General features: G+C 43.6%; 1 protein-coding gene across 1 annotated transcript; it reads left to right on the top strand.

Moving 5' to 3' along the window:
• The first annotated feature begins 423 nt into the window (after positions 1-423).
• On the top strand, positions 424-4,904 carry LOC103075403 (putative zinc finger protein 702). The gene is given in 7 exon segments (XM_007448460.1): positions 424-435; positions 2,085-2,211; positions 2,931-3,026; positions 3,554-3,633; positions 4,088-4,418; positions 4,587-4,855; positions 4,857-4,904. Coding segments are annotated over 7 exon segments (963 nt in total).
• Positions 4,905-17,171: the final 12,267 nt, after the last annotated feature.

The raw sequence follows: 17,171 nt of genomic DNA, 5'->3' as shown, positions 1-17,171 counted from the left end.
TCCCTACAGGAGGAAACCACAGTCTACACGTGGCATGAGTCACGATTCCCAAGAGTTTGAATCGAGGAGGACATTGAATCATTCTGGATGCCCTAGGCTGCTGACCACACAAAACTCAAGGCTTATCATGGCTTATTTGTAAGAGGTCTGTAGTTTGACCTTCTTTATTAGCATCCACATCTGTAGCCTTCTAACATGTTACCCTGCAGAGAAGATTCTTAGAGTGCATCAATTATTTTGGTTTGAGGGGCTGGGGGTCACGCCCAGGTGACAGTTTGGGGCTCCATTTCAGGAGGGTCTGGAAGTTGTGCCCAGGACTGGAGTCTCATGGCTGCTTCTCCATCCTCAGATTTGCGTGCTCAGTGCTTGGATTGGCTGTGAGTGAAATCCCGAGAAAGACTCCTGGCGACTGAGTTGTTGACAATGGAGCCTCTGGTGAGTAGCGACGCCTCCTTCTCCTGAAGCTACACCCCGAGTGCCATTAGATGGATGAGTTTTTCAAACTGGCTTGTATGTTCTAAGTGTAGTCAGGCAGTGTTCAGTCATCTGAGCTCAAATTACTTTGCTCTAGGACTCTGGGATAGTTATCATGGGTCAGGACTAATCAGAAACTAATCTCGTTCTTTAATTAAACTTATGAGAGCTGTGGCACTAATCATATGTATTTACAGAAGAGATAAGAAAACTTCTTTTAACTTGTTCAACCCTTGTCCTGCTTGGCAAACAAAGATTAACTTGTTGACCGTTTTTTGGATGTGCTGGGCTTAGGAGTTGGTGATGGCAGGTAGCAGAGCTGAGGAAGGGGCAGACCGTCCAGTTCCTGGAGAGTGAGAGGTTACAGCCTGCGATGTAATGAATCCAGTGTTACACCACCTGGTGTGAGGCTGTTCAGTGTTGACAAGAGCAGAACACAGGTTTAGAACTGAAGGGGAATCATTCTACTTTTTCTCCATTTGAAACCTTTCACAATTATTCAGTATATATGCACTACTGAAGATTTCTGAAAAAGTCACCAAACTGTCATTAGCATTCCTCCTCCAAATCACACATTTTATATACCTGTTAGTAATTAACCTTTTATTCATATTTGATAACTGGAAGGAATATGTGGGGAGGAGTATGTTCTTAATTGTTCTAAAAAGAAAGGAGAAAGACTAAAGTAGGTACAATAAAATTAAGTTCTTTTATAGATTTTTTAAATACTGGAGAAAACAAAATCAATAACTAGGCTTCTTTCATCCTTCAGCATGAAAGATTAGATTACAAGAGAAACTGTGATAACTAAGGTCTAGGTCTCTGAGAATGTAGAGTGGGAGTCCTCCCATCACAGCGATGGTCAGGCTAGGTCTGTCCTTCACTCAAGCCACCTGAGTCCCCGGCTTATGCTTCTGAACCATCAGAGTTTGTTATGAACACCTGTGTTCTGTAGCGTTAAGAGGAAACACCTCCTGGTACCAAGTTCTGTATGAATCTTGTTCACTTCTGAGGAATGCTAGGCATTCCTTCATAGGTCTTGATTGATAAAATAATGTATTTCTTGTAGGTTTGCTAGACAGGAACCACTTAATAGAAAAATACTTTGGATGTTTTAAAGCTCATAACAAGTTATTAAAGCAGTTCATATTTGGGGAATGAAAGGTTCCCCTAGGGAAATAACTTAAGAAAAAAGTCATGTTTTCAAAGTAGCCCATCGTGGTTATTGTTTGTCTTGTCATGAATCTGTACAGTTCCTTGAAATTATTAGGGAACAGAGATTGAGTTATGAATTTGCAAGTGAATATTTTATAATCACCTGTCTGGAAGTCCTAATTCCCAGGTTATTAAAAAAATGTCCATGTCGTATTATAACACACTTCTAGTGATATTTCTGTGAAATAAAGCTTCATGACGTCAGAGTGTGTAGGTTTCTGTGAATGTACCTGAAAGGCAGACACCAGCTCAGCACTGGCAGAGAACCGAGGGGAACCCCACACAGAGCGTGATCCTTTATCCACCCAGACCCCATCACCTCCTCATCTCAACCCTCCCACCCTGGACAGTGGTAGGGACTGCTCTGTCTAAACCAGAATATCCTGATATTTTAGGAATCAGTGACGTTTGAAGATGTAGCGATCAACTTCACCCAGGAAGAGTGGGCCCTGCTGGACACATCCCAGAAAACCCTGTTCAGAAATGTGATGCTGGAAAATATCACCCACCTGGTCTCCGTAGGTGAGTCTGTCACACGATTGTACGTGCACCTGTATCCAATCCATTCATTCACTCACTGAACAGGCATTTAGATCAGCTTCCCCGTGTTCCACTCCAAGTCCTTCCTGATTCTTTGATAGTCCTCATAACTACTTAAAACGAAGACGTTTCTTTTCACGGCACTTTTCATTACTACGCTGGAAAGAAATCTTGGCCACATTTCATACCTCTGTGGCTACTCAGTGTTTACACTCAGAACAGAACTGGGGATTCAATGGATATTTTAATGCATAAGTAAATGGATCAAATATTTTAAAAATGATTCTTCTGTTCTAGTCACTCCATGAAGACTTGAGACCAGAGTCGTATATATGACATAATTTTGATGATTCCTGTAAGGCTTATCCTTACTGGCTCCTGTTTGAAAGTAATATTCAGCCCACTGTAGAGTCTTTTAATCTTTCCCATTTGGAAAACACTGAAGATTCTGTAATCTCTCTTTGAACTTGTGCACAGGCGTCAGCCGCTAGAGGACCTCTCTGTGTTTTCTGCTGCTCTGGATTTCCTCCTGGTCTGCTGAAGGACCTTCACTGTTTTGTCTGTTGAAGATGTTGTTGCCTGGATGTTTGAAGATGTAGCTATCAACTTCACCCAGGAAGAGTGGGCCCTGCTGGACACATCCCAGAAAACCCTGTTCAGAAATGTGATGCTGGAAAATATTACACACCTGGTCTCCGTAGGGTATCAGATCGGCAAATCAGATGTGGTTTCCCAGCTCGAACAAGGAAAAGAGCTGTGGAGTGAAGCAACAAGATGCCTCCAAGGCCAGAGTCCAGGTAAGAATCAGGGGCCTGTGCTTCACTGCAAGAAAGATTCAGACAGTGTGTTAAGTCCTTGGAAACACCAAGTGAAAGTTTTATGAAGTGAGCGATATATTCTAAACTGGAAGTGAGGACATTGGGCTGCAATTCTTCCTGTTGTTATCATTCTTTGCATCTAGCAATGAAAATTCATATTACTTCCTGCCATTTTCAATTCTTTAGGGAAAAGGGTGCTTGTGGACTCACTGCAGTTAAACTTTCACATAGTGATTCTTGTCCTGATCGCCCCATTTAATGTGTTTTCCATCATTTGCTGACCCAATGTCTCTCCACCACATTACATTTTTATATTTTAATTCTGTTTTTTTCTAATAGACAATGACTTTTAAAGTATTTCTACTACCTTGAGTATTTCTTTATTATACGTTGTTTCTCCAACTAAGCGCCAACTTTTGAAAGATACTCACATGGACATTGGTGTTTGTTTACATTTCTATTTCCCTAATGCCATTCTAAAATCTATATTTTTTCCATATCTTTAGATGGTGAAAGTCCGCTTAGACAAGAAATGATATTCACGCAAATTGTCCACAGGAAGCACATATCTGCCACCATGCCAATGGTAAGTTTCATGGGTAGAACAACAGTCATCCAAATGAAGGACCTGGCAGTGAGATAATTTGGTAATTGAGCAAAATTGCCTGTATGTAATTAAGTGGAGATTGAGCTCTTTCTGGGAATATTTTTGGATAGGCTGAAGTCAGTTAAAAAATTAATATGAGCTCAAAACCACAACATGAGACCTAGGGAAAAAAGGCAGTTGCACAAACGTTGCTCATCTCATAGTCTTTACAACAGACTGAAGTCTTCAAAATTAATCTGATACCTGGGTTGGGAAACTATAAAAGAGAACGTTTGCGCCTGCAAGGGAGTAACACAACATGTGTATGCAACTGACACAGGACATTTTAACAGGAGACTATTAACAACTGATGCTCTAGGGTGTAAATGTAGAGGCATGAGTGTCTGCATGGATGTGGGCAAACCAGTAACAGCCTCATATCTCTTTCCCAAAGCAGGTTTCTCACATGCAAGGGGATCCTGTTGGATGGATTGATTTGAGTGATGAATTTACTCCTAGATCTTCACCTCAGCATTCACCAGTTCCCTTAAGAAGGAAAAGTAATGTCAGCAAACAGCATGGAAAATCACTTAGTCAAGGGTCATTCCTTGACGGACAGGATCACATTCACACTAGAGCTAAATCATTTGAATGTCCTCTATGTGGGAAAGCCTTTAGTACTTGCTTTAGGCTCAGGCAACACAAGATCATTCACACTGGAGAGAAACCATATAAATGTCATGTGTGTGGGCAAGTCTTCAATCAAAGTTCCCACGTGAAACGACATGAGAAAACTCACACAGTAGAGAAGCCATATAAATGCTGTCTGTGTAAGAAAACTTTCAGTCAAATCTCTTACCTTAGAAAACATGAGAAAATCCATCCCAGAGAGAAGCCCTATGAATGTCATCTGTGTGGGAAAACCTTTAGGCAAAGGTCTGGACTTCGCACACACAACAAAACCCACACTGGAGAGAAACCACATGTATGTCTTCTGTGTGGGAAGGCCTTCACTCAAATTTCTGAACTGACTCGGCACAAAAGGACCCACACAGGAGAGAAACCCTATGAATGTCAGCGCTGTGGGAATGCCTTCAGTCAGCGTGCAAACCTGAGAAGACATGAGAGAACCCACACTGGAGAGAGGCCCTTTGAATGTCAGCGGTGTGGGAGATGCTTCAATCGTGTCTCTTCCATGAGACGACATGAGGGAACCCAGCACTGGAGAGAAAGTCAGGAGGGCCCTCAGTATACGTTCTGACCTGAGATGACATGGTGTCATACATGTGAGGAATGTGGATGGAACACCAGCATAGCTTTAGCAATTAACCACACCAAGGTTCACACCCACTAAAGAAACTCTGTCTGTAATCAATAGGGACACTCGTTCAGGCATCACACTTCTCAATCCAGATAGGCACCTGTGGATGTGGATCCATACGTGCGTGCCCTGTCTCTGTGGCAAAGCCTTTAATCATTGGCCTAATTTTAGGTAACTTAGTAGAACTCACTCTAAAGATACAATATGGATGTTTTCAGCAACAGCTCGCCACTCTAAAGACCCTAGAGCAGTGGCCCCCAACATTTTTGGCACCAGGGACTGGTTTCGTAGAAGACAATTTTTCCACGGGCCGGAGGGGTGTGGAGTGGCATGGGGAATGGCCCAGGCAGTAATGCGAGTGATGGGGGGCAGCAGATGAAGCTTGGCTCGCTCTCCTGCCACTCACCTCCTGCTGTGCTGCCGCGTACCTGACAGGCCGTGGACCAGGTGTTGGGGACCCCTGCCCTAGAGACTTGAGCAGAGGATAACCAACCCCTAGTTCTTTTTTGATAATTATTATTCTACACGAGCCAACTCCAGGTGGAGAACCACTAAGACTGTAATGACTGTTAACAAACATTCAGCTGATCACCAGGCTTGATGTGCACAAGAAACTCCTCCAAAAAATAAACACATAAACAAGAACGAAGATGTAAACTCTTGAGAAATACCCAAGTATGTTGAGCAACACCAAAGCATACTTATAAATAATTCATCCTGGAGAAGTGAATCAATATAAAGTCATGAGAAATTCTTTCTTCATAGAGCAACCTCTCTGGAACACGTGTGCTCAGACTGTACAACACACCCTCAGTGTCGTGAAGGAAGGGAAGTCTTCAGTGATCACTTATTTCTTAGTCAACTGAGGATGTAACAATCCTAAAAGTCAAAGTGGAACTACAGCTAGATTTCATATCAGAAAAAACTGACCCTCTGAGTGGGAGGGGGAGCCTCTTAAAGAATCCTTTAACACATATTCAGGCAAATTGTGATTTGGTGAAATACCTCTTCATGAGAATGTAGCATAAAATGGAGAGTGAAGTGATCTAGCAATATAGAATGTAGAGTTTGGAAGAAATTAAATTTGTGTATAGAATAATAGTTGCAAATATTCAAACAATAAAGTCTGTGGCTAAAGGAGCCAAGTGTTGGTGTCTGGTTTTCTTTGTGCCCCTGTAAACACAGGGATTCAGATCTGCACTCCTGGAAAGTGGGCAGAGACTCAGCCCAACTCTCTGAGTGTCCCCTTTCTCCACAGCTCTTTCCACACAACTCAGCTCCACTCATTTCAACATCCCTCAACCCTATCTCCCCTTTCAGGCCCTGGTAGTGACACAGCTCTGATCTTCAGCTCCACTGGCCAGGTTTCCCAGAATGTCACCAACCTGGTCAGGCAAGGTCATGAGGAAGTCTCAAAGACATTTATCTAGTCCTACACTTTTTGAGGCCCCTCAACATATTTCTGCAGATGGAAACCACCTGGGGCTAGAGGGACGGGCATGTCTGCCCTCCCAGACCTCAGAAATCTCTTTTGTTATTTTGTCCCAAAACCTCTGAATTGAGCTAAGTGGATGAAGAGTTCCTTCCACGATCATACTCTCTATCTTATTCAGCTGATTCCTGAATTATGCACCCCGCAGTCTCACTAAAGAGGAACCCAGCCTCGTTACCCCCACATAAGCTCATGGAATAAACCTCCAGGAATATAAAATGCCTAAAACTATCAGCCATCATGTAAGCCAGTTTTTAAAATAATTAGTGCAACATACTTTTCCCCAAGAAAAAAATGAATGTTCTCACAAAGCAGATCTCCCCACTTTGTCTGCAGGACTTGGAATTTATCCTTCAACACAAACCAATATTGAATATAAATCTCGAGGGAAATTCTTCCAGGATATCCACTGGGATGACTTGTGTTCTTGTAGCACAAAGTAGCACAATTCCCAAACCACAGGCCCGAGTCCCTTTACAGGAACACATACAAGGATGATACTGACCCATCATTACTTTTCAAGTCTCCACAAGGGATTCTGGGGAACAGTCAGGGTGAAAAACAGTCTTGTGTGAGGAGGATGAGCAACCAATTCTATTGTCTATGGATTGTGACAGATTTCCTTCCTTGGGTACAAAAGGCTTCACAAGGTCCTGTGAGCTTGGAGCAGCATAAAAGTAAGCTCGGAAAGAAAACTTGCCCCATGGACCCTTCCTCAGCCACCTTGGAAGCTGCATCTCGACCAGTGGGGTTTGTCCAGCACCCAATTTTCTGAGATTCTACTGACAGATAGGAGGAGCACAGCTGGACTTCAGGTTGGTTTGAAGTAAATTTGGTGTTCAGTTAATTGCCCAGAGAAATAGGACAGTGGTCAACATATGTAGTGATATGGCTTTAGGCAATGGGGTAAAGATTCTGTATTTTTTTTAAATTTACATTTTTCTATTGTTTATTTATTTATTTATTTATTTTACTGAGGTATCATTCAGTTATAATATTTGATAACTTTTATGTTTACAACAATATATTTCAACTCCTGTATACCATGCACCTGCTCAGGACAAAAAACTTAGTTTCTGTCTTTTACCATCTTGTGGCATTTTACAAATTGGGCCTTCCACCTACCACTTCCCCTCTGGTTTCCAGTGTTCTGTCTTGTGCATCTATGTGTTTGTTTTGGTGCCCTTTGGTTTCATCATTAATTTTTTTCTTTCTTTATTTTTTCTTGTAATTTTTTTATTTTCCACATATGGGTAAAGTCATATGGTGTTTGTCTTTTCTGCCTGTCTTACGTTGTTAGCATGATACCCTCCAGGTCCCACCATGTTGTGGAAAATGGCAAATTTCATGTGTTTTATGACTGAATAGTGTTCCATTAAATACCTAGTACCTCTTCTTTGTCTGTTTTTCCATTGATGACCACCTATCTCAAGGAGTGTACTGTCGCTGTTTTCTTCTAGCATTTTTACAGTTTCAGGTCTTATATTCAAGTATTTCATGCGTTTTGAGTTCAGGTTTGTGTATGGCGTGAGTTCGTGACCTTGATTCTTTATTTTTAAGGGTAATTCTGAAAACAGAAACTGATACAATACATCGTTCTTCACACTTTTATTACGAGAAGATGAAAATTCAGAGGGCATGTAAATCAGCATTCTGATTTATGTGGGGAACTGAAACAGCAGTTATCGAAACAAGGTGGGATTTTCTATAGGCATTGAAAGCCTAAATAATGGATTTGTTCATTCTTAGCTGAAACCTCTTTGTCTTCCATTAACAGAAACTAGATAAAAAAGAAACAGTGACAAGAAAAGATTTAAAGCTCAGCTGTGAAGCTTCTAGTTTAATAGAGGAGGAAATGTTTTTCCTGAGTGAATTTGTACTTGATAATGGCCTGCTCTGATGTCCGATGGGAAAGTCGAATTTTCAAGAAGTAAGCATAGTTTCCCTTGATTTTCAAATGCATGTACCACAATATTAAATGCAGCTTTCTCATCGCATAATTATTTGTTCCATGTGGGGAAATGTTGTCTTTCTTTTTCCTGTCTATTTTTTATCAGGACATGGATGGTGCTGGTGGCTACAGTATAACATGAGTGCACTTGATGCCATAGGACTTGGCACCTCACTGTGATTAAACAGTAAATTTTATGCCATGCATGTTTTACCACAGTAAAAATTGTGATTCTCAGAAAAAATAAGCATATGCAAAAATGTTTAATTTTCCTTCAGATCGTAATTATTCTTAAAAGTATGTACAGGTGTCCCTCTAGTTTTAAAATGCATGATAACAATAAATCACAATGTATAAACCTCCCTTAGAGACAGGGTAAGAAAAAAAGGGATAGATATCTTTCCTTGGCTACAAATGTCTTAACAGGGTCACATGACCTGGAGTAGTATAACAGTAATCAAGAAAAGAACCCTTCCCCCATGGACGTTTCCTCAGGCACCTTGGAACCCACACTGTGTCCAGTGGGGTTTGCCCAACACACATGTTTCTGATGATCTACCAACAGGAAGTACCCAGCTGGATTTCAGGTTGATTCGCTGTATATTTGGTGTTCATCTTGTTCCTCAGGTAACAGGGCAGTGGTAAAAATAATGATGTGGCTATGGGCAAAGGATATGGATTCCTTAATTTCTTTTCAATTTATTGTTCAGTAGACTTTTTTTTTTTTTTGCGGTACGCGGGCCTCTCACTGTTGTGGCCTCTCCCGTTGCGGAGCACAGGCTCCGGACGCGCAGGCTCAGCGGCCATGGCTCATGGCCGAGCCGCTCTGCAGCATGTGGGGGATCTTCCTGGACCGGGGCACGAACCCGTGTCCCCTGCATCGGCAGGCAGACTCTCAACCACAGCGCCACCAGGGAAGCCCCAGTAGACTTTTTTAATGACGTATTTTTTGGTTATAATATTAGATAAGTTCTATGTGTATGACAATATATTTCAACTCCTGTACCAGGCTGGATTTCAGGTTGTTTGATTTTATTTGGTGTTCAGCGTATCCCCTAGAGAAACAGGACTCTAGACAAAATATGCATAGTTGTGGCTTTATGCAATGAGTCATGGATAATTTAATTTTTAATGTGATTATTTATTTTTCTATGGTATCATTGGGTTATGATATTACATGTTTTATAGGTATAAAAATATATTTCAACTCAAGTATGTCATAAAAATGATCAGCACCAAAAACTTCAGTTTTTTCTTTTGCCATCCTACTCATTGGCCATCCCCCTGCTGCTACCCTCTGATATCCACTACTCTGTGGTGTGAATATATGTGTTTGTTTTTGTGTCACTTGCTTTCTTCTTTAATCTTTCTTCTTTAATTTTTTTTACTCATTTCATTTTTTTTTGTATACAGTGTTCCACATATGAGTGAGATCGTAAGGTATTTGTCTTTTCTAAATGTGTCTTCAAGACATTATTAGAGTAAAGGTGATATGTAACCTTGATTGGTTAAGAAAAACCTCATCAAGGTCATGTGACCTGGGAGCAGAATCAAAGGCAGTGTGAAAGTGAAATTCCCCCACTAACCTGTCCTCAGCCCCCTTCAAAGGTGCACAGAGTATCCAGCACCCACCATTCTGAGCATCTACTGACAGATAAGAGGTACACAGCTAAGATTCAGGTTGTTTGATTTAAATTTGGCATTCAGCTTGTCTGTCAGAGAAATCCAACAGTAGACAAAATATGTACTGATGTGGTTTAAGCAATGGGGTGCAGATGCTTTAATCTTTTAATTTAATTATTTTTGTAGGGTATCATTCAGTCAAAATGTTAGATAAGTTTTATGTGCACAAAAATATATTTCAACCCCAGTATACCATTAAATTGCTTACACCAAAAACTTAAGTCTTTTTGTTGCCATCCTGTGGACCCATTTTACTCATTAGCCACCCCCCTGATCCTACCCTCTGATATCCACCGCTCTGTTCTGTGAATATATGTGTTTGTTTTTGTGTCATTTGTTTTCCTCTTTAATCTTTTTTTACTTATTTGCTTTCTGTATTTGTGTTTAGTGTTCCACATATAAGTGAATTCATAAGATAGTTCTCTTTTCTAAATGTGTCTTCAAGACATTGATAAATACATGGTGACATATAATGTTAATTGGTTAAAAAAATCTCATCAAGGTCTTGTGACCTTAGAGTAGTATAAAGTCAGCATGAAAGGGAAATTCCTTCCTCAGCCACCCACAAAGCTGCATCTCCTCAGGTGGAGAGTGTCCAGCACCCACCATTCTGAGCATCTACTGACAGAGAAGAGGTATCTAGCTGAGTTTCATGTTGTGTGCTTTAAATTTGGTGTTCAGCTAGTCCCTCAAGGAAACAGGACAAGAATAAAATTACATAGCGATGTGGCTTTAGGCAGTTGAGTAACGATTCTTTAATTTCTTTTTACTTTAATTAAACTTTTTTTTAGCTTAGGTATCATTCCATTATAATTTTAGTAAGTTTTATGTGCACAGCAATACATTTCAGTTTCTGTGTACCATACACCTTCTCAGCACCAAAAATGCAGTTTTCCTCTGTCACCACCTAGCTGCCTCATTTTGTCCGTTTTGCCTCTGCCCGTGGCTTCTCCTCTGATTTCTACTACTCGGGTCTGTGTATCTTTGTATTTGCTATCGTGTCAATTTTTTTCTTCCTTAAAGTTGTTTTTACTTATTTTCTTTGTGTTTGTTTTTTGTGTTCCATACGAGTGAAATCACGAATTATTTCTTTCTCTTAACATGTCTTCAGACATGGTCAGACCAAAGGTGATGGATGATGTTGATTGGTTAAGCAACCCTTAACAAGGTCATGCGACCTTGGAGCATTAACAGGTCAGCTAGGAGAGGAAATTCCCCCTTGACCCGTCCTCAGCCCCCTTCAAAGTTGCATTCCTCCACCTACCTCCCTGATACTCTCCTGACAGAGAGGAGGAGCACAGCTGGACTTTAGGATAGTTTGCTTTAAATTTGTGTTCAGCATATCCCTCAGAGCAATCAGTCCATAGCGAAGATATGCAGTGATTTGGCCTGGCAATAGGGTAAGGTCTCTCTTTTTTTTTTTTAATTAATTTATTTATTTTTGGCTGTGTTGGGTCTTTGTTGCTGCATGTGGGCTTTTCTCTAGCTGTGGTGAGTGGGGGCTACTCTTAGTTGTGGTGCGCGGGCTTCTCATTGCGGTGGCTTCTCTTGTTGCAGAGCACTGGCTCTAGGCACGCAGGTTTCAGTAGTTGTGGCACATGGGCTCTAGAGCACAGGCTCAGTAGTTGTGGCTCACGGGCTTACTTGCTCTGCAGCATGTGGGATCTTCCCAGACCAGGGCTCGAACCCATGTCCCCTGCACTGGCAGGTGGATTCTTAACCAGTATGCCACCAGGGAAGTCCCAGGGTGACTTTATTTTTATAATTTTCTTTTCTTAATTGCATTAACAGTGGGTGTCAATATTAGATGTTTCATTTGTACAGTATTACATCTCAAATTTTGTAAACCTTAACACAGGCTCACCACCAAAATTTTCCTCTCCCACTGTCACTACACATTTGACCACCTTAACCATTGTGCCTTGGCCCCTGACGTTTCCTCCTTGGTATCCACTACTCTGTTCTGTGAATCTATACGTTTGTTTTTGTCATTTGGTTTGTTCACCAATTTGCTGCTTTATTTCCTTTTTGTTTGTTCTTACTATCCTACTCATGAGTGAAGTCCTTTGGTATTCACCTTCAGCCTCTGACTTTCTTCTTTAGCATCATAAGAGTAAGTTCTATCCATGTTCCGGAAAATAAGATTTCAACTTTTTTTATGGCTGAATAGATTTCCACAGTATATACAAACTATTGTTTCCTTATCCCTTTTTCCATTGATTGGGAATTATGTCAAGGAGCATCTATCTTTTGTGTTCTTCTAGGAGTTTTACAATTTCAGGTCTTATCTTCAAATCTTTCACCGATTTTGTGTTGAGTTTTACATATGGTGCCAGATAATGATCTAGATCATTTAACTTCAGTAGCAGTTTTGAGAACAGAGGCTGAAAAAATATATCCTTCTGAATGCTCTTATTTCGTGAAGATTCAAATTCTAAGGAATTTAGCATCCTAGCATTCTGATTGATGTGGGGCACTGGATGAGCAGTTATGAAAACTTGCTGGGATTGTCTGTAGGCATTGACAGCCTAAAAAGTTATTCATTCATCCTCAGTTGAAACATGTATTTCACATTTTATTAACTAGGTAAAAGTGAGACACTGAGGGTGAAGGATTCAGAAAACAGTTCAGACTCTGCGTTGTGCCCCGTCTAAGCTAGCAGAGGAGAAAATAATTGTGTTACGTGAATTTGTATTTGAGAATTGCCTTCTCTGATGTCAGATGGGAGAGCCCAATTCTCAAGGAGTTATCAAACTTATGTTTGGTTTTCAAATGCCTGGGCGTCAATATTAAATGTGGCCTTTCCATAGCATAAGTATTTCTGTACGTGTGGGGAAATCTTTTAGATTTATCTATTAGACTGTGATACATGTAACCAAAGTCTCTAACTTTAGTCTTTCAAGGATGCAAATCCAAATTCACAGTTCTGCGTAAAACTTCTAACCAAGTCAGGGTCCTCATCTGTGCGTAGGTATCTGGAGAGAATGGAGAAATGTCTGGGCAGAGAAGTCAAAGTATCAGAAACCTGGATTTCCTTAGTGGTCGTGAGGTTTCATGACCCCATTTGTGTGGAGGGGGCAGGGGTGACTTGTACGAATATGACAGTTTTCTCTTTCTTTATACAGAGGAAATCCAAAAAGTAAGATTGGCGAGAAGCACCGAGGAGCGGGGAACATGGCCGGTCGCTGCAGACAGCTGGGTCCCTGCAAACTCTCTCAAGCCCAGCAAGTGGGGAAGCAAAACCCGGGCGCAGGGAGGCAGGCGGCTCCCCCGCCAAAGGACGAAGACCCCAGGGTAAGTGGAGGCATGGACTCCGGAAACAGGGTTTGGGCCTGGAATACCTGGGTCCATAACTCCCTTGCCCAGCCCCACCCAAAGACAGCTGCCTCGGGACCTCATCCCCAGGGAGACCGGGCCGTTCGGAGACGGGGGCCACCTGACCCCTCCTTAGTGTGATGTCTGGCCTGCTTTTATCCAAATCCTTCAATCGGGGTCTTGCTGTGCACACTTAGAGCACCAGCCCTTCCTCCTCTGATGCTCCCTGGCGAAGCCTTTGGGAAGCACCACAGTATCATAAATATCCTGGCAGCTAAGCGGCCGCGTGCTTCTGTCCTTTCTCCAGAACCAGCGTTCATCCCCCTCCATCTGTCCTTGTGTTCACTTTGCATATACGCACCTGTGGGCTCCGCTGACTCACTGACCTTGGTCCCCTCCACCCACAGGTGAAGTGTAGGGACTGCGGAGCCTTTGGGCACAAAGCGAGGAGCCTCAGGTGCCCCATGAAGCGCTGGCATGGGGCCCTGGCCCCCCAGCCCTTGGGCTCCAAACTCGGCAAGGAGAACCTGGAACCACGGAAGCTGCAGGACCTGCAGACCCCCGGGACCCCTAACACGGCTGAGAGAGAGAAGGGTGAAAGGCGAAGGTGAGCAGTGGGGTGGGTGGTACCCAAGCTTCGGGCTGAAATCGCTGGAGACGGCTCCGCTCCTTCTCTACACTGGGTGCCGCGCCACCTCTAGAAATGACAGGGAAAGTGGGGGAACAGGAGCCGTGTCCCGAGGGGGCCACACTCAGGAGCTCAGAGTATGCCTTGAAGCCACTGAGGGGTGCGGAGAACACATGCAATTTTGCACCTGACAGGCCCCAAGGCCATAGGGACAAATAGACAGGACTTCCTGGGAAACCCAAGAGGGAACTCTGAAGTGGGGGGAAGGATATGAGTAGGGGAGGAGTCTTCACAGAGCACAGGGATTCAGGTCCGGTGCGACCCCCAGACTTGGAAAGGGGCTGGGCCACAGCACCGCTGGCCCCAATTGTGACAAGGAAATTGGGTTTCTTCCCCGTAACGTGGTTTGTTTTGCAGGAAAGAAGAGCAGCAGAGGAAGCTACTCCAGAGGTTTCCCAGGAAACCCCAAGGGTGGCGGCAGCAGTGCTGGAAGGAGGGGACAGAATCCTGCCACTACCTGGGGGTCAGTCTCCTGGTTCCCGCTCTTTCTTCTTCTGGGGTAACACAATTGGCCTCTATCCCCTTCTGTGGGAGGGAGCGGGTCACATAATTTTCCAACCAATGTGATCATTTAGAGGGACTTTTCAGATGCCATTTTCCTCGGTTTCTTTGATTTTGCATTCTTACTTGCATGGCTGGCAAGAATATGCTGTTTGGTAAATGGAAGTGATTTTATCAGCAGCTTTCCATAAGCAGAATGCTTTAAGTTAGAACACGAATCTGTAAATTGTGATTCATCCTCCAAAACTGGCCATCAAAACTTATTTTGCTATCAAAGTGCCTGCAAAACACCAAGTTGTGTGCAGCCCTCGGAAGGGGGTATACAAAAAGCTTGTTTCCACTCACTTAACAAGAGACATTGTTAAACTCTTTCTATTTGCCTATCTGATGTATAAATGTCTCAAGGTGATATTGTAACTTTCTTTTTCATGAGCACCACTGAGGTTGAGTATCTCATCACATACAGTTAATTCCTATGAGATGGTTTTTGGTTCATTTTAATTTTTCCTGGATGGAGAGAAGATTCTCATGTCTGGCCTTTCTGTTCGGTCCTCTCCTACAGCATCCAAACATGCCCACGCTCATCCAGGCATCCAAGAGGAAACCCCTCCAGGATCCAGATCTCCCAAGTAGGTCACCTGTCAGGAAAGATGACAGGAAATGCACCCACCCTGCAGTGTCTCTCATCAGCAGAAGTTTGGTCCAGGACTCCAAAAGCAGCATCAAGGCCCCAGGCAAGAGATCTGCCCAGATCCCCATCCAGACATGTCTGAACCCCCCAAAGAAACCTAGACTCAGCCCCATCCAGGCTCCCCAGAAGAGCACTCCGACAGCAGATCTGGGGGCTTTCCAGAATCTCCCTCCTCCACCCAGTACAACTGGACCCACAGGGACCCCCCAAGCCAGCAGGAAGACACCTGCCCAGGGGCAAAGCCTTGCCCTCAAACCTCCACTGGACAGACCTCACCCCGATAGTGTCCAAGCCTGCACCAGACACCATCCTCCACCCATCAGCCATGTTCCAGGCCAGCCTCTCAGGATGCTCTTTGTGAGAGTAGACGAAGGCCGGTGGAGCAGCAGGTACGTGGCGCCTCCCTCCTTGCCTCGTCCTGAGCAGTCAGCCCCTCCTACCACTGGCAGCAAGCCTGAGGGACACTGGGCCCCTGGCCCCCGGAGTGTCCTCTACGATGACCTTCAGGTGTCTTCTTCCTCGGAAGACAGCGACCGGGAAGGACACGCCAATGGCAGCTAAGGCTTGTCCTCCAGCCCCAGGTGCCCTGGAGGTGACTGTGCACCTGACGAGGGGGAGTCACAAAGAGCAGCTGCTCCTGGAGAAGCAGCGATTCCGCAGCCCTGCTGGGCGAACGGTGCTGGAAACCCAGACAAGCCCCAGCGACACACACGTGCACGCACTGCACCTTCTCCTGATGCCATCTGTCAAATGGTGTTTATCACGCTGGAATGGCAAGTCGTTTGTCAGTCTGAATCTATTTTAAGTAACTGAGGCAAATTCTAGGAGTAATTTTTAACTATTGTGTAAATAGGAAGCTATGGAAGTAATATGTATTTGGTGCAAATGTCTGAACTTTTGGAACCTGGCTAAAGGGCCCAACGCTGTGCTTTGCAGAAGGTCAGCAGTGCCCTGTCCTGAGATGAGACTCGTGGATTCTGTGGAGTCTTTCACTGTAAATCATGGTGGGGACACTCCCACGGCTCTGCTTCTTATGTTTCATTAAATGTCACTATAAAGCTTTGTTTTCAAATTTTCTTTCAAGTTTAGTAAAGTTCTATCATATAAGACATGTTGTACGTGATTTTTATCTCTAAGCCTTGAAGATCATCTTAACATTTATTTTTACTCAAGATAGATTTTGTGGAGAGTTCCCTGGTAGGCCAGTGGTTAAGATTCCCTGCTTCCAATGCACGGGGCGCAGGTTCGAGCCCTGGTCAGGGAAGTAAGTTCCCACATGCCGTGTGGCCAAAAAACAAAACGAAAAAAAGAAAAAGTAAGATGGATTTTGTAACTGAGGGGAAAGGGGAGCTTCGGAGGACCTAAGGCTTAAAAATACAGAATCTCTGGCCCTCCCAGATCCACGGGTCTTCATATGCACACTAACAATGCACCGTGTCAATCCCCTGCATGGACGATGATGATAAGGTGTAGGATGCCTTATTCTCACACTGGGCCACACTGGACTCAGTTGGTGAATCTTAATAGGTGCACAAGCCTGAATCCTCCTTCAAAAGGTACCAGTTCATGTTGTCTGTTTTGAGGCCTGGGCATTGGGCTTATAGCTGCTCTAGAGGTGATTATATCATCTGGTTTGAGAACCACTGGAGGTGCTGGCAGTGATATCACCTATGTCACATGCTGCCTCTGTTCTCTAACAGGAAGAGACCTGAGCAGGTCCAAGAAAATTCACCGAGCTGTGTAGAGAGGGCTTCCTGGGAAGAGCAAACCATGTCCCACACAGAACAACTGTTTGGGGAGAGCATCTTCATTCCATAGAAACCTGTACGTTAAGGCAGCTGCTGGTTGAAGGCACAGGGTTGTTAAAATATCGGGAAAGCAGAGCCGGCACGCTCG

Source organism: Lipotes vexillifer, unplaced genomic scaffold, assembly GCF_000442215.2.
Source record: "Lipotes vexillifer unplaced genomic scaffold, Lipotes_vexillifer_v1.1 scaffold1091, whole genome shotgun sequence".
In the NCBI taxonomy this organism is placed as follows: Eukaryota; Metazoa; Chordata; class Mammalia; order Artiodactyla; family Lipotidae; genus Lipotes; species Lipotes vexillifer.
This window is presented reverse-complemented; position numbering and strand designations above follow the sequence as displayed.